The sequence below is a fragment of the Ostrinia furnacalis genome, unplaced genomic scaffold (assembly GCF_004193835.3).
Source record: "Ostrinia furnacalis isolate ACB-3 unplaced genomic scaffold, ASM419383v2 OfSCF4915, whole genome shotgun sequence".
In the NCBI taxonomy this organism is placed as follows: domain Eukaryota; kingdom Metazoa; phylum Arthropoda; class Insecta; order Lepidoptera; family Crambidae; genus Ostrinia; species Ostrinia furnacalis.
The window spans coordinates 18,715-42,759 of record NW_021135154.1 but is presented as its reverse complement, the minus strand read 5'-3'; the positions used below and the strand labels follow the sequence as shown (position 1 = coordinate 42,759).

The 24,045-nt window shown below is 36.4% G+C and overlaps 1 protein-coding gene across 2 annotated transcripts in view; it reads right to left on the bottom strand.

Moving 5' to 3' along the window:
* Mctp (multiple C2 domain and transmembrane region protein) overlaps positions 1–12,654 on the bottom strand; it is a 32,984-nt gene extending 20,330 nt beyond the window's left edge. Inside the window, exons 1-5 of one of the 2 annotated variants that reach the window (XM_028314761.1) lie at positions 12,430–12,654; positions 10,645–10,745; positions 8,782–8,825; positions 7,384–7,451; positions 6,412–6,566 (exon numbers count right to left, since the gene is read on the bottom strand). In XM_028314761.1, the coding sequence (XP_028170562.1) occupies positions 6,412–6,566; positions 7,384–7,451; positions 8,782–8,825; positions 10,645–10,745; positions 12,430–12,547 (486 nt within the window). In that variant the 5' untranslated portion in view covers positions 12,548–12,654. The remainder of the gene's footprint in view (positions 1–6,411; positions 6,567–7,383; positions 7,452–8,781; positions 8,826–10,644; positions 10,746–12,429) is intronic. The other variant, XM_028314762.1, reaches the window with a different exon arrangement.
* Between the last annotated feature and the right edge of the window lie 11,391 nt (positions 12,655–24,045).

The window sequence follows — 24,045 nt, the reverse complement described above, 5'->3', positions numbered from 1 at the left end:
TCAGTAGATGTCGCTGTGCGTAGTTGACTCGCGATATCATTTGATTTTTTCCTGTCCTTAAAGGGGTTCACAACATCGTTTACAGTTGATGTAAACTCGTGTTAAAAAACACAGAATAATAATAAGTACTACGCGTTAAAATACGCGTGCGTGATATTTTTGGATCGGTCGCTAAGTAGACATGCTTACGCGTACCGTTAAATTGATAATATTATATCCGTACCGCGCGGGAATAACTTGACATCTCGACCTGCACTTTTTTTTTTTTATTAGCTTAAACGTTTCCTCTACCTTATACCCTTCTGGTATAAAAAACTCAACTCGAAATACCCAAAAATACTTGAAATACAGCTCTTGTTCATAAGTAAATATCTCCAATTTAGGCAATAAATATTTGACATAACGATATATCCAATTAATATTATTCGTACAAACATTTATATTTCGATTTATCAATGTATGTCAGAACATGTATTTGTTAATATCTCGACTTATACATTTATGGATTTTCGTTTTTAATTTGACAAAAACAGTTATCAAGTTATGATCCCCTCTGAGTACTAAACATATCCATGATATGTGCAGTTGTCTAGTTATCCACACTGTCAAGAGTTTGGATATTTGGAGTTATCCAGCTATTACATTCGTATAATCATATTTTTATATGTGTCATTAGCAGTTTTTAAAATATAACATTGTCAGGATTTCGAGCGTCTTTAAATATTTTTTACTTAGCAACCCCTGAAAATATTTTTTTTAATATATTTAAGAGTTAATTATTACTTTTACCTACTATTTTCAATAGTTTAAAACTAAATTAACGTTTAAATAGCAAGTTGAAAGTAGAAGGATAAGTTTAGTCAATAGGTAGGTACTATCTACTAATGTTTTTTCATAACAGACTAAGATTTCGTTTGACAACCGAATATAAGTGAAAAATCTAATAATAAACTTTTAGGTCAACTTTAAGTTCCGGATATTTTCTATAGTCTATTGACTTCAATGACATTAATTAGGAATAATGATGAGGTAAGTAGGGTCGATACGCCAGATCTCGTCCATTTAGTGAGTTGGTAGATTTGAGGAATAAAAATAATATACAATTTTTCGTAATCATTTTGAACGAAAAATTGTTGTCATTATGCTCCCTTTAGTCTTTATAAGTATAATATTAAACTTGCTCTAAGCCATTAGAAGTTTTAATATCTTTGTAATATTAATATAATATAGAAAAAATGCATTCAAAATCACTAATAATTAATAACAGCATGGAAATAAAAAAAATATAGATAAAATCTTACTAATTGGTATTCAAAATATTTAAGTATCACACTTAATAATTATAAACATACATTTATATTTTAGTTTATTTCATTTTTTTAAATTTCAATAGTATGGCTCAATTTGCAATATTATGGTCTCCTCTCTAGGCACAGTTTGCTTTTTAATATTATTTACAACGTCTGTATTTAAAAAATTGTCGTGATAATGTGGACGCAAATTGGCTATCACAAAGGGTAAGCTACATTTGGAGCGTGTATTAGCGTCCAGGAAAAGGCCTAAGTACTGAAAAAAATCTTTGTGTTCGATAAGTCATGTAAATAACGTTTTAAATAATATACAACATGCATTGTTTTGTATATTTTAATATCTTAGACCCAGTTAGACCAGACCGCGATCACTTCTGACGCAAAGTGGAAATTTCATTGTAGTAAATTCGCATCCACCTTATTTTAAGTGTCATTTAATAAAGTACAATCACCGATATCATTATCCGTATTGTATGGTTCATGGTTAAGGCTTAGAGACTGCGGTAAATCCCAAACTAGACCTAAATATATTAAAAACTTACCTTGAAACGCGCACCTGCTCACGTGGGATTTATTTTTGGCAAAAACGGTAGCATGATATAAGATTTTTTTATTTTTTTTAACCTGTCATATATTCAGGGAATCATAGCAATAGCTTACGTTCTAGAGTGATCCATCATTTGGACGTGAACTGGACGGTGGACGCGAAAGGGCGTGTCGACCTTACGCAAAAATATATCCAGTTAATTTTAATTATTTTAAGCTTAATGGTAAGCCTAAAATAATTAAAATTAATTGTGCTTGTTATGAAGCATGGCTTTTGTTCTTTTATTTGTCTTTTTTTTAATTTTAAGTAAACGTACAATTATCTGATCAAAAGCAATCATAATCTGCGATTATATTTGATTTTTCTAATAAATTTGTTACTATTTCATTGCAAAAGTGATAAAAATATGTTCTATTTTTATGTTTTGTTTTTTTACTTAAACTTCATTCAAAATAATTAACTTAAATCCAATTTTTACACCTTAAATGTTTGTTTTTCTTTGGTGAATAACTTGACAAGTCGTCGGTACACAACTTGACAAGTCTTTTTTTTAATAGATTAAGAAGATAATTTAATCAAATTCTTACGCCAATCGAAAGATACGCATCAAATTAGCTTATTTCAATCATAAAAATATCAATTATCATTAATTCCGATTTACCAGAGAACTCTAAACTTTAAAATCGCTCCCCTGAAAAGTACGCAAAAATGACATGTCAAGTTATTCCCGCGCGGTACGGATATTATTATGACTGTTTAGTAATTGCAAACTAATCCGCGTTTTACGTGTGTATGTAGCACTATGTGTATTTCCTATCCTATACATTGTCCTACTAACTAATATTAAGAATTGCGAACGAAAGTTTGGATGTCTGGATGTTAGTTACTCTTTCACGCAAAAACTACTGAACGGATTTTGATGAAACTTTACAGTATTATTGTTTATAACCCAGATTAACATATTTTAAGCTATAATTTATGACGATCTGTGACAAACGAAATTTCACGCTTGTGAAGCCGCGGGCAAAAACTAGTATGAAATAATGAAAAGTGGGCAGCCGCATGCGGATTAAATCCGCACGATCCGCACCACAGGGAAAAGACACTAATTTAAGAGACCCCTATGAAAATAAAATTTCTGTTATGTGTTACCATAGGGGTCACTTGTAGATTAGGGATTGATGTTGAAAACGGGCATTCACGAATTCTCAGCCACTGTGGGAACCTTGCACTCGAACTCGCGGGGCCGGCTGTGCCCGGACGGCACCGTGAAGGGAAGGGTTAATCGTCTGGTTTCCCGGGTTAATTGCCGGATGTTAATTTTGACATATTATTTTATTGTAACCCCGGCCTTTTAGATCGTAATGAGTTTATGTTTATTTTATAATAAGTATGTATTTACAAAAAAAAAGTATTTAAGTATGTTTATATCCGTTGTCTAGTACCCATAGTACAAGCGCAGTGTAAAATGTCCAAGGATATTTATTTATTATTATATTTATTCTTAGATTTATGAATTGATTGATGAATATCCAGTTTCGATGTGATCACCGTAACGCCTTTTAGATAATAAATGTTTACTTACATACTTACTTACTTATATTTTCTTAGTAGCTAAGTAGGTGCGCTTGGTCACGGTAATACTATCATACAGTATTGTAACTCCATATAAACGAACGAAACTCGAGCTTTCCTTCGAAATTCAAATCTCGGTATGCGCTCGACATGCAAAAGTCGGGGGTGTCGCGAATGTGCCACAGTAATAGACCGACGATGTGTTGTTTTTTAAACAGTAAGCGCTCTTTTTTTTATAAAAATAATTACAAGTAGGTACCTAGTTATTTATACAGGGTGTTAAGTAAATGGGTTTATAAGCCGACACTAGCCCATGTTAATGTGTATGGTGAAGTCAGTGATATCATTATTTAATTATTTTAATAACATTTATAAAATCAGATTTGTATGAAAATGAAAATTATTAAAGTGATGATATTAATTTTGTGACTTCACCATACCATTTATATGCACATGTTAACACGAGCTTGTGTCGGCTTTATAACCCATTTACCTAACACCCTGTATAATAATCAAGCATTTTGTACGCCTCAGTTGAGACGCATATATTTACGGTCGTAAATTTATAACATTTGTTACTAAATCTTAACACATTTTTTTTTAATTAAATCTTCTAATCACAAAACAGCATGCATTTTTATCCTATTTCATTCACAAAGTATTTTGTTTGTCAAAATATAATAAAAATTACAATCACAAAATAAGTACATTCACAAAACTAGATAGACATTCTAAGTAGGCAGATGTAATGATAGGGTCTGCGGGTGGTCAGCCCTATCGCATGTTGTCATACGGTGACGTACCGCGCGGCTGTTGACATTTATTTCAAAAATATGGCCGAGTTGGAATACTGTATAGATAGTATTACCGTGGCTTGGTGATGGTAGAGCCAAGTGTCAATTTTAAAAATATTAGTTTTAAAGAGCCACTAAACTGTTTTATATTTTAAAGGGGTTTGATAATAAAAAAAAAGAACTGAAGAGCCGCAACTACACATTGAAAGAGCCGCAGGTTGCCGACCCCTGAAAACACAGTGCCTATTACAGCGTGTTTTTTCAGCCTTATAAAAACATTATGTATCCCTCCGGATTAGTATGGTCGTTAAACTCAACTAGGGTTGCCATGTCTAAAATTTTGCAACCAGCCGGGCTAGGATGCGCGCCGTTATATACTTTATCGACGTCAAAATGTATGGGAAAAACCGATAAAATGGCATGATAACCGCTTATCGCGGCGCGCATCTTAGGCCTACAGGACAAGACGCGTGAAAGCCCCGGATTTTGGAGCCCACAACCCGGATAATGTCAACAGGTTTTTTTAAAACTTAGTCGCGTTGTCCTGCATCTGCCTAAATATGAAATTTTTAAGCCCGGACTACAAATGAAATCCCGTACGGATGCACCTCGGATTAACCTTGGACAAATCCGGGGAAACCCGGATGGATGGTGGCCCTAAACTCAGCCCATCAAAGCCGGAAGCATTGTAAAGGGCACCGGTTGGATGAAGGGTGAGCTCTTTACAGCTTAGGTTATTTTATTCAGGTACAGGGGAATCAAGCCCAGAGGGAACACCCCGGTTTTTAGTGGGTTCGAGTCCCACATTTTTCAATTTTTGGAATCAAGCCAAAAATTTTCAAGCCAAAAAGTCTTTAATGTTAATTGTAATAGGTGCGATATTGCAACAAGTTTAAGTAGTATTAGGGCTCTTTCCCACGGCAATCAAAATTTGCGGGATTCAGTAATATAGGATCATCAATATCATCATCATCATCGTTTTTGCCATAGGACGTCCACTGCTGAACATAGGCTCGCCCAATGGTTTCCACAACGGCTGGTTGGTGGCGGCCTGCATCCAGCGCCTTCCTGCTACCTTTATGAGGTCGTCGGTCCACCTTGTGGGTGGACAGGATACAGGATGCGGACTTGGAAATTAAATACTCTATACCCTATGTAGCCTACGTTTGTTGACAAGCATCCTACGTTTTAGCTAGAGAGATACAATATTACCTATATATTACTATGCTAACAAGTTTACCTACTTAATTAAATACTATTATTTGTACCAAAAAAAAACTGCAAAAACGATATCCCTAGAGCATGTTTCTCGGAAGACGACACAGTAGGTACTTATTTAAGTACTATTTCTCCCTCGAGTGCCTTCAATAAGTACAATAAAATAACGTTCCTTTTATGTACACAAAAATATTTGTACTTTCAGTTAACTCAGGTCATACGCTGATAAAATCTAGGCTAGGTAACTTTAATGAGTGAAAACAGCCTTGTCCCATGAAAACCATAGGTGCGGCTTGATGTGACGTGCGCTTGAATAATGGGCTTAGTGACGACGTGGAGAAATATTACAGCTTAATTACTGAAGCATGGGGGTCGTGTGGCTACATAAATCGGTTAGTTCTTGCAACTCACGAAGGCCAGTGAGCTTTACATGTCTTTTTTTTATCCACAACGAGGAAGCTCTTGGCCTGTATCTCACCTGATGGTAAGTGACAATCAGGCCGAAGGTGGAAGCGAGCTTCACCCGGAATCCTCAACCACGGAGGAACTGGCTATCTGTCTGGTGGCTTTCAAAAGCTTTGATAGAAATTACACTATCGTTATGTGCATGTAGTACACACACAAGTAACTCTGACTCGCCTTCGTGAGTTGCAAGAACTTTAACATTATTATTCTGTGCTTTAACCGTTGTTTTGTCATCTGTCAATCCGCTTTGCACTTGAGGAAAGTGGATTTAACTTAAAACTCCTCCTATGTTCTTCTAATTAATTTTGTTGCTTATGGAATGACAGTTTAACTTTCCCCCGGGACGAACTTGACCTTCACTAATTGGGTTTTTATTGGCGGTCACGCTGCACTGTAATTCCTGGCTACACAGGAGTTGCAGCGGTGGGAACGAGAAGTGTGAATAGTCCTTTTAGGTCAGTAAAGTGCCCTGTCAGCTTAGTTGTCAGTCAAGTTTTCTCACCTTGAGTTGCACAGCCTGGAACGGATCCTCCACTGGAACAGTGAAGCACTCATCCCACACGGGATTTAGGTCCCGGTACACGATCCGGGATTTATGCAGCAGCCGGCCCCCCGCCTTAAACTTCACGTAGGGGTCGCTCGTTCCTGACAACAAGCCTGGTTTTGGACGCCACAAAAATTTTGCAGTTAGAAGAGGAAGAAGCAAACATAAATTAATAGAAATTAAGAACTACTTCAAATAAGAAGGTTAAATGAGTCTCGTATCTAAGAAACTAATAGATCACTAACTTTAGACTGTTAAGTTAGAATCTGTTAAGTTGATTTATAGTCAAAGTTGAAGGTTGCAAAGTTTACTAGATATAATCAACTTTGTTAATGAGTGAACGACATTATTAATGAGAATTAAGATCTTAAACCATACTTTGTCTTAAGAATTGGTATAGAATAGTGTTTTAGTGGCTATGAAATATTGTCTATGACTTTTAAAATGTTATTAAAAGGAGATTAATTAGAAAGCAAAAGCGCTAATAAATTGCAATAAAAAATTAAGAGACATGCAAAGTAAAACAAACGTCATAAAATAGAGAAATCATGTGTGTGGTGTGTAATGTGAATAAAGTATTTTTTAATAATTTGCTAATTAAAAATTGGTTTTACTTGATTTTATTTTTGCTACGTGTTAAAAAAGGATTGTATTTTGAAAAGCATAGTAAAAGTATATATAGTTGTAAAATGGGATAAGTAGCACATAAACCCCTTTGCAAAAATATTCTGTGGGCTCTATAAAAATTTACGCCTTCGCTTTAGTGTGCAATTTGATTAAGAATATCGCTAAAAAGTATTTTATAGCATCGATGTATAAGTTGCATAAAAATGCCTTTATTTCTTTTTTTAAGTGAACTTCTTACAAAGCTTGCATTGTGAGCGTTGCCATGTGACGTGTGAGTGTGTGTGTGAGTGCATTGGAACTTACCATTTTTGTCCATTGCCACTAGATTTTGTCCCCTTTTTAGATGCACTCTAAGTTGGAAGAAGGCATATCGAGCCTTTACCGCCAAATTATCGTAAGCGACACTTTTGTCAAAAAACCGTTTTTTATCGATTCTAGTATTTTAAACCGTAACGGACCCATCCCTGTTGGTGTTTCCCGCCAAAAAAAAACCGTTACAAAGTTACAGCAAGTGCTAAAATTATCGTGAATACACATTTTTTCTAAAACTTAACGTAAGCGACACATGCATTTTATCGCAAGCGACCGCACTTGTTATCGCAAGCGACATTAGCGCTTCAAGTTCTGATGCAATTAGAGATTGCAATCGAATATTCGAATTTTTAATTTCAAATTAGTATTCGAATAGTAAATTAACATGTATTCGAATATTCAAATATTACAAAAATAAACAGAAAAGATAGAAAAAAGACGACTTAGTGTTTGCAAATGCAGTCGGAAGCATCAAATACATATCACCAACTAAAAAAACTAGTCATTGATGTTACCGACTGCATTTGTGAACACTAACCCCCTTACTAATAAAACTTACACGCTCGTTGAACAGTGTTTTAAAGTGACGTTTAGTATGGAAATGTCATTTTAAAACAGTGTTCAACAACTGTGTAACTTTTTATTAGTAAGGGGGTAAGTTGTCTTGTTTCTACCTTTTCTGTTCATTTTTACGTAGTTGTGTTTCTTTCGCTACTTTGATACACATAGTATAAAAGAGGCGATAGAGCGAAACCAAGGTTGAAATTATGATGATGATGAGAATTTTTTAACTGTTTTAAGAACTTTATTGTTAAATAGTTAAAACATAGTTCTTAAAGCAATAAAACCAGCAATAAAAACATTGATATTTTAAGTGCTTTTTATTTTTTGAAAGTATTCGAATAATATTCGAATATCACTGAAATTTTTTTCGAATATTCGAAATAGAAAACAATTGAATATTTGCAATCTCTAGATGCAATAAGTGGTTGAATAAGTGGTGTTAATTGATTTGTACAAGAAGAAATTTCTCATGAATAAATATTTTTTGATTATTATGTGGATATTTCATTTAAAAACCTTTTAAAATGCCTATTTATTTAACAATTATAATTTCTTGGACATAGTAATTTTGATAGGTAATGTTATCGTAAACGCCCGAATATCTATAGACTGTGACAGCAAAAATATTGTATGCGCCATAAATGGCATAAATACTCATTATTTTTGTTTTATTTTCAGTCATATATTTAAATCTCTAAAAATCATTAACGTATGTCATTTTTCTTGTTATTAGCACACTTCTGATTAAAAATATTTAAAAAAAACCTTCTCCTGTAAAATTTGGTTTTTGTCGGTTGCGCTAAAATGGCGGTAAAGGCTCGATATTGCCTAAGTTGCTGTTCTCTCAGTCTTTGGCCTTCGTCTGGCTCCTAGAAAACAATATCTTACCATTTATTGAAGCAGATAAAATGTTTTAAACTAACTCGTAAAATAAAGGCTAACAAAAATAGTTTATTAAACCATAAATACTATTTCACTCCATGATTTATAAAATTAAAAGCTGGCATCACAAATTTAATCTCTCCTTCAACAGATTTAACCGAAAATGCAGAATAATTTCCTGCGCCAACTTTGCGAGCAATGTTGCAGTAAATAGAATAAATGAACCATTGCGCTGCTTTTGTATCAGGCGCTTAAATTTTAATATTGTACTCGTGCGCGATGCATGATAATATTTTGGAAGTATTCTTTGCATTTTACACTTTATACTATAAACAATATGCTAGTAATTATGTCATACATAATTTAGATATCCATTTGTGATTTCTCAGGATACAGTTTTAAGGACTGAGCAATATTTTGGATGATGGTGAACTTAAATTTTTCTCTAATAAAACTTTANAGCCTTAATGGTTCCAATTTCGATGACAATTCATGTTAAATCAATTAATTATTACATAAGGCCTTCACAGAATATGCTACTGTCGATAAACACATTTAAACTACCCGAACTTGGCCAGACCATCTACAAAAAAAAATTGGGAGAGTATGAGAGTCTGCTCTGCCGGGACCACCTGACTAAGTAAGTTAATTTGGATATAAGCACATCATCAACAGCCGTTTACATTCCACTGCTGGACTATGAGCCTCCTCCACTATAGTGAAGGGTTTTGCCATAATCTCCACGCTTGTCAGGCGGGTTGGAGATCGCAGTTTAAAAGATTGATGTTTTTCAGAGAGCGCTGCTGCCCATTCTCTGTTTGATGTGTAGTCCCTAAGTCGCCTCTTACGACACCCGCGGGAAGAGTAGGGGTTGGTGACAAATCTATTCTACTCTGCCGTCACCACACGGCTTATATAACGGATATAAGCACAGATCACATACATTAAAGGGAGATGTGACAAGGGGGCCGGGCCGGTGTCGCAGCAATATGCCCAAAAACAGAACACATTGCTCGCGACAGCAATGATGACAACAGCGACGTCATAATGTAAACAGTTTACATTGTTTGCGTAGTACTGAAGATTATTCCAACGTTGAGTACTAATACCGCGGTGGATAATGAGCACATATTTTGATTACTCTTTGTGTGTGTGAATTTCTAATGCGACACTGAGTTTCGAACTCAGCGCATTCGTTTTTGTTTATCCACAACGAGGAAGCTCTTGTGCCTGTATCTCACCTGATGGTAAGTGATGATCAGGCTGAGAAGGTGGAAGTTAGCTTCAATCGGAATCCTCAACCACGGAGGAACTGGCTATCTTACCTCTAACTGCCGGAACACAAAACCCCAATGCTGTCAACATTATTGTTATGGCGACAGACTTAGGTAAGATGGTGCAGCTAGCCAGGCGGACTTTGAACAAGCCCTATCACCAACCAAACCGAACAGAAAAATTTGCCCCCACTGGGAAACGAACCCGGAACCTCTGCGTCTGAAGCAGGTGGTCTTACCACTAGACCACAGAAGTTAGTTGGCATCTATCTATAATCTCTACTAGCTGACCCGGCGAACTTTGTTCCGCCTTAATGGAAATAAAAAAGCAGATTTTTTTTTTAATTTCGAACGGGATAAAAAGTATCCTATGTCCTTCTCCTGGCTCTAAACTACCTCCCTGACAATTTTCAGCTAAATCAGTTCAGCCGTTCTTGAGTTATAAGTGGTGTAACTAACACGACTTTCTTTTATATATTAAGATAGATAGATGATCTTAAGTCACGGTAATGAAGTTGGAAATCATAATTACCAGTTGTAAAAGCTCGGCGGGGGGCGGGCGGGGGTAGTGCGCAGGAGTGCCCGACGTAGAGGGCGCGGGATCCGTCGACACCTGCCGCGACATCGACAGATCTGTGGACAACATTCGTTGATTAAGAACATAATATATGAATAACCTCTCACTATACGAACATATGTGTTGTGAATTGTGATCACAAAATGCGCATTTTTTAAGTAACTATGAAAAGTTAAATGGTGACAAGATACGCGATCGATACGATGCGCCAGAGATTTGTTTTGATCTTCAGCAACTTATCACAATCTAAGTTTTTATCAAGTTCATGTAACATGTTCGATTGTTTGCCGAAAACTGAGACTGTTTACGGAAAAGTTAAATATTATGGAAGAATATGCTCACAGACGTGCTAAAGTTACATTCTGTTATCTCCACATCACCTTTCCGCTCAACTTCGGTTCAAAAATCTATTAGTAGGTACCTACTTAATTAAAAATAAATTTATTTCTCCTCTCCTCTCCGCTTTGATCGAAACCGCAGGGATTAAGCTTGTGAGCTAAGCTGGTTAATTATTACTTCATCGATATCTAGAGCCTAAACAGCGTCAACACTATAAATAAAAAATTTATTTTAACATCCTCACTAGGGTGGTCCTTATTCCTATGAAAAAAAATTTTTTTCTTATATTTTGCGGGGCACCACGTAATTTGAATATACAGGGTGTTAGGTAAATGGGTATATGCGCCGACACTAGCCCATGTTAACATGGGCATATAAATGGTATGGTGAAGTCAGAAATTTGATATCATCATTTTAATTTTTTTAATTTTCATACAAATCGAATTTTATAAAATTTGTTTTGTATGAAAATTAAAAAAAATATGGTATGGTGAAGTCAGAAATTTGATATCATCATTTTAATTTTTTTAATTTTCATACAAATCGAATTTTATAAAATTTGTTTTGTATGAAAATTAAAAAAAATAAAATTATGATTTTGAATTTCTGACTTCACCATACCATTTATATGCCCATGTTAACATGGGCTAGTGTCGGCTCATATACCCATTTACCTAACACCCTGTATACCATATGAAAGTCTTTCATAATTATTTTTTTAATTTTAAAAGACATTTAGGGGTCGCTACCAACGTTTGAATTTTAAGTAAAAACAAAATCTGTATTTGTTAGATTCATTTATTTTTAAAGCCAAAGCCAAATAAAAATATTACAAAATTATTGTTGTTGCTATGAACTAAGATATTATGTACAATGTACATATTTGAATCAATTATTTTTAAGATATAAGAGTTTACTTGTTAGTATCTCGACGCGTCGGTACCATGGTCGGTACAGAAGAGGGGTTGAGGGGAGAAGGGGACAAGAAGAGATTGTCTATTCTATCTATGCGATGTTCATTTGCACGTAAAATGTGATATAAACACTTAAATAGAACATTTATGAAACCATGATTTAAGATTTTCAAAGCTTTTGTAAATATTTTGACAGCTGGTAGCGACCTCTAAATCTTCACTAAAAAATAACAAAAACAGCTAATTTCATATTTAGAGGTATATAATCGAATGAGAAAGTGCCCCGGGGATAATTCAAAAGTCGAAAAATAAGGACCACCCTAATCCTCACATTGGGACGTCCACCCACATAGTCGACCGACGACCTCATGGAGGCAGCAGGAAGGCGCTGGATGCAGGCCGCTACCAACCGGGCAATGTGGAAAGGGAGGCCTATGTTCAGCAGTGGACGTCCTGTGGCTGAAATGATTACGATGTCGATCCTCACCATCTTGCTTTCGGAAGAGGCGCATCCTCCGCCACTTCCTCACAGCGGTCTTAAGTTTCTTCATCAGCACACAGTTTAAGAAAGCACTTGCGATTCTTCTTCGCCATATTGAGCACATTTATTGTCTATGCCCTATGTAATGTCTATGGCTCCCATCTTTAAACACAAGCATCGTTAGGTCTAACTACGAGGCACTGGTTCTGGTATGCCTATTTTACATTTTAGCTTAGCTGTGATGTTAGAAGCAGGTTTCTATAATCAATGTTAATGGCACCACACTATTAAGTTTATTATTCACTACTAAGCATTATACTTTAGCATAATAATATTATAGCCTCAGAACGCTTTTAATACAGGTAACTGGCACCAAACTATAACATCAAAATTGCTTCTTCACATAAAAAGCACTGCTTCTTTCGATTTCGTAGCCACTAAATATCAGACAGTAAGAATCGAGTGGGTTTAGATAATATACTTAGAAATGAATGAGAAAGTTTAAGGATTTGCTGTCATTATTAGAATGACTAATAAGTAGGTAAAAATGCTGTAGAAACTAGATTGTTACAGATGTTAAAAATGTTTAAAATAGCTAGGTACTTTAGACACTCGTAGTTTTCCGTTTCCAATGCTGAACACCTCAATGAATGCAAACGAGGCAGGCAATGATGGATTACTCTTACATTAGTACGCCCGTAATAAATATTCATCAATTCATTAGCATGTTATCAAATATCTCTAACTTGACTGATGATCGTTTGTTTATTATTTATTAATGAAATTATTCTATTGGAGTTCCCTTTAATAATAATAATTACCCATAATATACCCCTCCCTTTAACAATCCTACTAGTAATATTATAAATGCGAAAATTTGGATGTCTGGATGTTTGTTACTCTTTCACGCAAAAACTACTGAACGGATTTTGATGAAACTTTACAGTACTATAAATTGTTTATAACCCAGAATAACATATAGGCTATAATTTATGACGATCTGTGACAAACGAAATTTCACGCGGGTGAAGCCGCGGGCAAAAGCTAGTTACCATAAGGGTAAGTTTTAAGGATTAATGTAAAAATATAACAATATTTTTAGATTTACTACGCGCTCTTTTTATACAACAGGAATAATTAGGAGTCTTTACAATGAATTAATGTGTTTTAATCAGTGTTCCTGAATTAATACTACCCTAAGGGCCCAAACATATCTGCATTTAGACAGTCAGTGAACTGTTAAATTTCAATTAGTTTACGCTTTTGTGCAGTTAGCATAACTTTTATGATCATGTTGCCCATTCGTGTCATTGTTTTTAAAGAGTTCTGTCGTTTGGACTAACTATGCAATTATAAAAAGAGATAACAGGTTTTTAAAAAGTTTGCATTTTTGTGTTTGAATTTTTTGACATAACTTAGAGTTATTTTAGCTACCTACTGTTTAGTGCGCTTGCACGCCCGCGCTTTTGCTATGGTACAATGTTTACTAAACTGCTTGGTATAATATTGTTCTTTCAGGCATCTACCAGGGATTCCCAACTTTTTATCAGCTGATTTTACCAAGAAATTGTAGTGTTTTTGGGGAAATCATTTGGTTTTGGGCTAGTTCAAGGCTTCCCAAACTTTTTTGTACAGTGACGCCCTTGGGATTTTTTTTGCGGCGCCTACCTCTGATTGAGCGTCAAGGGCATCGCAACGCACAGTTTGGGAAACTCTGATTTAGCCCAAATCCGTATTATTTCGGAAAAACACTACAATTCCTGCGTAAAACCAGCTGAGAATGAGTGACAGTAACAAGGGTCTCTAATTGATATTCGAGTGGGAATGTTTCTTTTATTGCCCGTCAGGTTCAGCGGGTAGATTTAACCAATCCCGAAAGTAAACAGGAGAGAAAATAGAAGGCCTAATAGAAAAGAAAATTCGATTCCAATAAATGAGATAAGAATGGGCGAAATAGGCCTACTACTCTTACGATATTTTTGGAATAATGAGTTCTATTTGTAATAACTAACATAAACATTAAACTATAGAAATAACTAACTTTATTTCTAACTATCGTAAACCGTTGAAGAAACCGTAACCGTGTTGGCAAATTGATAAAGTGGGACTTGAGGATCATCCACATCCAAAATTCGTGTTTTTCGTGTTTTTTGCAAAATGAAATGTCAAGTTACTTAGGTACGAGATTTTGGCACCCGCATTTCATTATTTCATACAATATGTTTTTCCTATATGCGGGCTGCATGCACGCGGAACGCGTAGGTATTGACTGTGGGCACTCAATACGAAATCTACTAGGGTTGTTAAAAAAGTAATGGAAATGGGATATTTCTAGCCATCACAAAAATCTGAAAAAAAATTGGGTAGGTCTTAGCTTAATTCTTCACCATTGCGTTTAAAAATTACATTCACCTGTGAACTTAAATATTTTTTTTACCAGTTTTTAGTGAAGAAATAAGCTACCTACCAATTTTTTTTTTAAATATTTGTGATGGCTAGAAATAATAAATATCCCATTCTCATTTTGGCTGTTAAGCTTGTCATCGGAGATAAGCGCGGATGTGCATTATCCTGACACGTCCGTTAATGCTATCAATATTGCGACAGTCGCGATAACAGCCGACTGATTGTGCCGCAATGCCCACAAATGGACGATTGTGGTTATAATTAACTACGGTTTCGGCCTTTGGATTAATTTCGGTCTATTGTTTGGGAGATACGGGATTATTCCCACCTCTCGTTCCCACCGCTTTGTCCCGGGAGAAAGTCATTGGACCCGTAAAGAAGACATAGAAGGAGTTCGAAGGAAATAATCTTGATGTTGTACTCCTACAAAAAGCAGCGGGAAGCTTTGTGATATCTTCGCGTCCAAATTAAATCAGTATTTAAGATTAGTCTTTGACCAGTGTGTGTTGCTAATGATGATGTATACTACGGCAACGTGATCAATTACTGTGTTCCTTCTAAAAAGGGGCAAGCTGTACTTGGAAAAAGATAGAATGGTGTATTTTAAATATTTTTTTTCTTTCTCTTTCTTAATTTAAAGTAGGTAATTTGCCTAAGTTTATCTTTATAACACCAGGGTGCCAAACAAGACTCATTCAACACACTTTCCCATCATTATAGCCACGATCTACATAGCTTGGCCTCCAATAAAACCCAACCAGTGTAGTTTGAATAGCTCTTTAAGTTTTAAAATATTGAATGATATTACTTCGTTTATTATGGAAATACTGGTTAAAAGACCGTTTAATATGTCACAGTACAGTGAAACCTTGACTCCTCTGGCAGAGTTTCAATGCCACCATGGATAGGATCCTATGAGATATGCACTGACCTAGGACTCGGGAGATGGGAAGGCTAATCGTTATTGCAGTTTTTAAACGAAGAAAGAGGATAACGAGGATAACCAAGAAACATTTGGCTACTTTGGATTCGGTGGAAAGGCGTGCCAGAAGACTTATCGACAGCCCTACCCTTGTTGAAGCGGCGCTCCAGGAACTTGACCATCGCCGTAAGGTAGCATCCCTATCGGTTTTCTACAGGCTACACTTCGGAGAATGTGCGAAAGAATTACACGAATTAATTCCACCAGCCCCCTTCCATCATCGGGGAACCAGACGCAGGTTAGCGTACCATTCCTATATTGTTGACATTCCACCAGCTCGCACTAAGCGTTTCGATGACTCTTTTATAATGCGAACAGCTAGGGACTGGAATTCGTTGCCTGCTGCTGTCTTTCCCGAAAACTATAATCCGGGCCTCTTCAAGGCGAGAGTGAATAAGCACTTACAGGGCAGATATGTACCATCCTAGACTGCATCCCACTTAACATCAGGTGCGATTGTGGTCAAATACCTGCTTTGTTATGCATAAAAAAAAAAAAAAAAAAACTTTCAATAAATTATTAGAGGAATTTTGAAGGCTAATTGAGAAGACTATTGAGGGACAACAATAAAGTGAGACCGCATTTAAAATTAATGTATCAAAAGCGCTATAAACTGAAACAATGGCTGAAAAACGTTTGCGCTTACTTAAGTTACGTAATTGTTATTAATTTTGCTTCATGTTTACAATAAGTACGGATATTCTAACTAAGGTTTGTTTTAACACTCATAACATCTGAATTAAGTCTTTCGGTTCTTTTAGTTTTTTTTTTACTTTAGTAATTGCCAAATGGGGTTGGGTCAAAATTGAATACAGGTAATGCCTGTGCATTTTATTCGTTTGAGACTATAATGTATCATTTAATATTGTCACCATCGAACCACAAAATATAATCGAACTTAGTGTGCAATTAGCTTGAAGAAAAAAAAACATCTCCTTTCTACCCACACATTTCTTAAGAGCAACTAAAATTCCTCTACCGTAGGTGCAGTCGACCGCACACCAAACAGTTTTGTGGCAAAATAGCTCCTATTACAACCGAATAAAAGCTACAATGTATCGCTTGACGTGCTGTCTGTACCAAACAAAACTAGGCTTGTTTTATAGCACACGTCTGCGGCATTGAGGCTATTATCAGAACAAGACAAAGCCTTCGGGACGCGTTCCTGAAGATTGCCCGCTCATTATTTATCTTTACACACAAATAAACTTTTACAAGGCAGTAGTATAGTGGAGGAAATACTCAGTAAGTTCGTTCAAAAAATACCTCCAGCTAAACAATATGAAAGAAAGAAGCATCACACAGAAAAAAAGACTCAACTTATGTATATAGGTGATACGCTACATTGAAAGAAAAGCAAGCAATACTGACACCCATTGCAATTGGACTCGGCATATGCCGCCGTGACCCACGGTGAAAAAGGCCACGACACTGGTTTTCAGCGTGAGCGTGCCCCATATGATTGTGTTAAGAGTGAGTTCACCACAATAGTCCAGTTCGAATCAGCGATCCTTGGATCTAGAGTCATTTAGTCCTACACCATTGGCAATGGCTTAGTGTCACCTCATTGATAAAGAAAGGGGAGTGATGAGTCGAACTTTTTCAACAAAATCAACTTCTTTCCTTAATTTTTTTTTCCAACATTCGTCGGAATGATGTACCAAAAGCAGAAATAAAACACAGAACTCCATTATAATATTTTACAGACAGAATATAATGAATCGTCTTAATTATAAACACTAGGTATAAATTAGCTATTACAATGCAATAATATCAAGGATTTAGTTACAACAACGTTCCTGTATCGGGTAGGTATGCAATATTTCAATATGACACTAAGTGCCTACTTAGCGCTGCTAACAATAGTATGCAGCTCTTAATACCACAGCTCAGGTATAAAGTTGCATAAACTTATATTTGGTACAGAATTTACGAGTAGTATTAGGGATACAAGTGAAGATAATAGTGCTTTGCAGCAAAATTAGTATAATTTATTCTAAATATGGTACACATATCGGCAGCAGAGGGGCAGGAAACTTCTTGAGTGGCGACCACAACCCGGAAGACGTAGCGTGGTCAGCCCTCCCACTAGACCGATCTTTGTGGAAATCCTTGGGGGAGGCCTTTGTCCAGGCTGTGGACGTCTTTCGGCTGAAACGAACGAACGAACACATATCGACTTAATTTGTATGTATCAAAATATAATTGGTACCTACCTATTATTTTAATTATGTATATTATCTACTCATACATAGTGAGGTGTGACGTCATTTGGACTGAACTAGCTGTATCTAGGCCCCTATTGTTCACTATACTAGGTTTCTCATGCAGAAAGCTCTATTTATCATCTTGTACCCTTAATATTTCAGGGGCTCAGGCAGTGGCAGAAAACTAGGTTCATTTATTTAGAAACTACTCGCACAAGGCAAAATTGAATACGGAGGGAGAAATGCAACTATTCAGTTATAGGGTAACAAACGTAAGATCGTTTTAAAACGCCATTCTAAAAGTTTTATAGCTAGATGCATTGCGGAATTACATTTCTTAGTACAGATCGCAGCATATTCTACTTACTGTATTTTTATTTAAAAAACGCACCTATTTACTATTACATAAGATACCTACTGTAATTTAGCTTTATGTACCATTCGTACATTTAACTATAGTCCGTCTTATTTATTAAAACGTAGGGAAATAGTACAAAAAAGTACAAAACTATACAAAAAGAGGACAACACGCGTACCTAACAGATAAAAAGACTAAAAATACGGACGACTGCACATCATACTATGCACAAATAGTATCCTATTTTATTTGTAATAGGTGTTATTTTTCAATAAAAATGTACAGTTTGTTAAGCTAGGTAGTACTATTATAGTACTAGGACATAAGTCGTCCCTAACAATCCCACGGCCCGTTCCCGGTCACTCTCTAGGGTTTATTCTTTTTTGTCAAACGACTTAGGCCCAGAACAGACGGTGAAACGCAACTGCAACGAAACTGCAACTGCTAGTTACTTTTGAGTTGCATCTAAGTTTCTGCCATAGCGTCCGTTGAGAGACCACACATGACGCGACCAGTTTGAAACTTTCAGTTTCAGTTTCATTCAACAGAATCATCAGAAAGTTGCAGTTTCGTTGCAGTTGCGTTTCACGGTCTGTTCTGGGCCTTACAGTAACTTAAACTGTACTTATGTGTATAAGGATGGCTTACTTTTAATTCTTTAAGAAGAGGACACATAAAGTTGTCAGTAACGAGGAAAGTTTTGAGAAAAGTAAATAAATAAATTGAGGTCGGTAAAATGGACTAACTTAATACTAAATAAGTAGGTAGAGTTCGTGCGAATACTCTGCAAAAATGGATTAAGATGCAGTGTGTTTAGATTTGTAATAAAAACCGTAGAATACCAGACCACCACTATAAACAATTTCAAACTTCAAAACGTTTTCATCAATATAATTGTTTCATTTATTTAATAGTACACAGTCCACTTTTGCAGCCTGTAATTAAAGTATCTTGTTGATTGTGCTAATTAAAAAAAATAAAAAACAAAACAGCCACTAAACCATCTTGACAGTATTTGACAAAACCAAATATGTAAGTACAACCAGGCCTGTTCATCTCCGCGAGTTTACATCGAAAACAATGTGCGCGATGGCACCTCTCAGGATCACTAATCGAAAAGGCCTCACATAGGTACGAGCATTGACTCACGCACGCGTATTCTTGTGTATGATGGAAAAAAAAACGGTGTACCTTAGCGAAGTAAACCTTCTGTACGTAGTACTTATTATTATTCTGTGCTACAGTACAACTATTTAAGTTATTGTCAATAACAACACATAATAATTATATTTTAATATGCCGTGCCCATACTGATCATACGCATCCCATAACTTAATGCGGTTCTTTATTAGAGCTCCCCCTAACCTTGGCTGCTGCCAATGCGTAGAGTTCAAGGTCAAGGCTCTATAGTAGGATTAAGGAAAGCCGGAAGCGTTCCCGTGACGTCACGTATCCTTTGTGGCTGATGACATTTCTTTTTATTAGTGTGAAAGGAAACTCAAGCCGTAGCAACTTCGTAGCATTTCGTAGCAAAACAACATCTAATTCTGTTAGAGGTTTTTCTCTGGGAATTTATTCTTGAAATAAAAGATATCCGACGGTTACGAAATCAACCCTAAAAGAAACAATGGGTTTACATATTACTCTTCTTAAAGAGAGCCACAAGACAAGAAAATGGGTGTAGCAGCCGTCTCACTCTGACTTGACATAAAAGATAGAGTTTGACGTGTATAGTGACATTCGGAAATAGCCGTTACCTTGCTTTGCTAAAACTGGAATGGCAACCATCCATTTGGATAATGGACACCAGAAACATAAGCCCCGCTTCCACCAAGGCTGAGCGGTGCGGAGACGAGAGATGTGCGGTGAAGCTGGCAGTCTATTTCCACCAAAGCGGAGCGGAGAAGAGCGGAGCGGTGAGGAGATGAGAGGAGATGTGTGAGCTGTGCGTAGCTGTCAGCTGTCAGTCTATTTTTAAAAAGTTTATTATAGTAATTTGTATTGCCCAAATCACAAACAGTCCCGTTAGCCCCTCGTGGTAAGCTAAATAAGCTTGTGTTACGAGTGGGCTCACCACGATAGTCGAGCGGCGGTGGGATTTTAGAAACCCGCGTTCCTCGGATCTCGAGTCGGCCACTCCGACCCCTTCACCGTTCGGCTATCGTGGCTATTGCGATCTATGAAACGTCTCCGTACCGCTCCGCTCTTCTCCGCACCTCTCCGCCGCCGCTGCCATGTCAAATTCTGTAGAAAAACAAGTGTACCCGACACTTCTCCGCTCGATCCATTTTCATCGAAGCGGAGGAGAGTGGAGATGTGCAAATAATGGAATCTGATTGGTAATTCGAAAAATCTTTTCTGTTCCGCTCCGCTTTGGTGGAAATCAGGCCTAAGACAGAGTCATTTCAGGTCACCCAAAAAGCTGGCGCGAAGCTGACTTTGCACGCTACGAAAATGCACGTAAAAACCGTGAAAAAAATAAGCCAAGTTCTCGTGTCCATAGCCCATGTTTTGTAACCCAAGGTTAGGTTTCGTCGCGTCGATATGCGTGTCTGAAAAATATTAAGTACTACAGCGGTTTCAATAAAAATGGCAATACTGTGATTTGAAAAATGGCAACACTGGTTTTGTGTGGATGTCTGCTATTGCCTGCAAACGTAGGTGGTTTGGATCGTTCATCAGTTGGCGCCATTGTAGAGTAAGGAAGGTCTAAGTCAAAGTACATATTTTTTTGTTTACATTATCAAATAGTGCTTACAAATCATCAAATGTATAAAGCGAAAAAAAACATAAATAAGTGAACGTGAAAACTTAAATTATAGGTTAGTGATGTAGCCTCTAAAGTACCTAAATAGTCCTAAAATTATTAGCAAACACTTATTGATATTATAAAAAGTGTAAATTAAATACATCTGCATTATTCATAACACTGTCAACAAATACATTGCACGTGCCTACACGTCGTTATAAAACAATAACGTCGAAGTAAATTTTTGCAATTCAATCAAAACAAAAACTTTAACCAAAATCCAGTCCAATTCATACAAAATTCTCAGTCTTTTGTCATTTGAAAAAGTAGAATAACACATAGCACTCCGCTAGGGCGCGGTCTGTTACGCAAGCACTCAATACAGCCTTACAGCTGAAAACAGGGTTCAGGCATTGAATAACAGCTGTAAAAGTTCGGATACAATCTAAAGTCTTTTTGATGCCGTTAGCGCTACAAAGTGGCCTTTCGGAACAAAATGGCCGTTAAAAGAGCAAAGTCGGGATATCGGTTTTCAGTTAATCAATCGAAGTACTTACTGCTTTGACAATAAGGTCCTGGTTTTCATCGATATTAGAAAAATATACAACATAAATATGTACATTTAGAAATCAGGGATATAATATGCAAAATATTCTAATCTTTTGAAATAAAAAGACAAATAAACTAGTTACAAAAAAGTAAGCCCAATGGCTCCAGAGCTCACCGTTGTGGGTTCAATTCCCACCTGAGGCACGCAATTTAATGAGTGAGAAATATATTTGACATTTATTTTACTCATCGTTTTAACCCAAAAATCAGTTAAACCGTATAAAAATCACCTTGAAAAGGTTTATTTGGCTCAATTTCAGAAACAACGATTTCTGAGTAAAAACTTAAAATAACTTTGTCTAGAAGGGCTGTTTCTCTCACTCGCTCGTCTACTACTCTCGAGTTGTTGAAACCTGTTACCAACTTTTTAGCAATATCTCAAATCAGTACTTAAACCTGTCTAGTAAATAAGTCTTTGTAGAATAGTACCTACTGAGAAACAAGACACTTATGCCCGTTTTCACCATCAATCCCTAATTTTTAAGTGATCCCTATGAAAACAAAATGCCTGTTATGTGTTACCATAGGGGTCACTTACAAATTAGGGATTGATGGTGAAAACGGGCATTATGGTCTCGTTCACTATCTCCGAGTAAAGTGTCAAGTAGGCTATTCGTTGTCTACTCCCGTATTCACAAACATTACTATGAGGTCTCACAGTGAGTGTGGATGCACAGGGTGACACACGAACAAATCACAGAGCTCAAACAACGTTGTGCGTTTGATTTGCTGCTTCACTTAAGCAAGCATCGTTTGTGAATACGGGCGTCAAAGTCACGAGTAGCAATTTATCGAATTTTACCATCTCTGAATAACTCTAAATTTATTAAAATACTTCCCATTTTACTTGCTAAGTAGTGGTAGTCAGGAAGTAACTAATTGGAACTTTATAGATCGTTTCATTCGCGAAGACGCGCCCCACCATTCTTCCGCTAATGTTTGAGTGTTATCGGTACACGCACACACTACAGTAATGACGCTCGGATTGCTCGGATCAAACTCCCCGCACCGCGCTTCGCTAGACCACAAATTGGTGGGGCGCGTCTTCGTGGATGAAACGATCTATACTCGGAGATGGTGAAAGAGGTCCTAACACATCTTTTTAACCCAAAAATCAGTTAAAACGTATACAACTCGCATTTGAAACGTTTATTTGTCTCAATTTCAGAAACAGCACGGTAGAGTGAGCTCGCCCCTAATGATACGACTGAGTTTGCACGAAACGTTTTGCATGTTGTTTGTGTGCAGTTTGCACAGTGGCGGGGCAAGAACTAAATTTGATGTGGGCAAGACAGATTTCGCGAGGCCTTGTTCTGTGGCGACCTGAAGACGGATTTTATGAAATAATTAAAAAAAAACGGGTCAATGGTCTATTCATTGACAGTTTCTGATTTCTTGATTCAGTGATTATTTTTAAAGGAATATTGCGCCAAAGAATAATGTTCGTCACTTAAAACCGTGTTGTTGCTTAATTTTGAGTCTGATTATGGCTGAATTTGTTTGGAAAAAAATATATTTTTATTTTTAACTACTTTGTTTAGCTATCAAGAATTTATATTTAATAGTCAATGTTTGCATTTATTGTCGTATTGTGATATTGTCATCTCCACCTTGTATACATTTTTTCAAAATTTTTGATGCGCGAGGCCCCTTGTACCGCGAGGCCGTAGGCGGTGGCCCACGTCGCCCACGCCTTACGCCGCCACTGAGTTTACAGACGGCATAAACAGGATTTAGCTCTTATTGCAAACGTTTTAAGATGATTCTAGCTATATTCATGCTTAGATTTGGTAATTTTGACTACCTATTTGTAATCTTATTGAATAAATATGTAGGGCTATGGGAAAATAAATTGTGCAAAGTGACGAACTCTATTTTGGGATAAGCTTTTGGCGTTTACTTCAAAATTGCTTAAATTAGTATGATTATGTCTAATACGAGTAAGTATCTTCAAAGATTTCAAACTTAAATAATTTTTTTTATTTTATTATTTATTTATTTATAGCGCCAAAAATCGGCCATATTAATAAACAAATCTAACGATAGTCTTTAGTGACACTCGCCGGACTAGAGGAATCGATTGACGTGCGAATCATAAAAATCGACCAAGGAGTTTGGTCTCTATAGTGCTTCAAAAAACTAGACTAAAACATACATAGGCTGTTAAACACATTATCACTCCTTTGCGTCACGCAGTTGGGTAAAAAGGAAAGACTAGACCAGTCTAAAAGCAACGTGAACCTATTAAATAATTAAAAACTTACTTTTGTCTAAGAAAATAGGCTTTCAAGAATATTAAAGCTTCAAATTC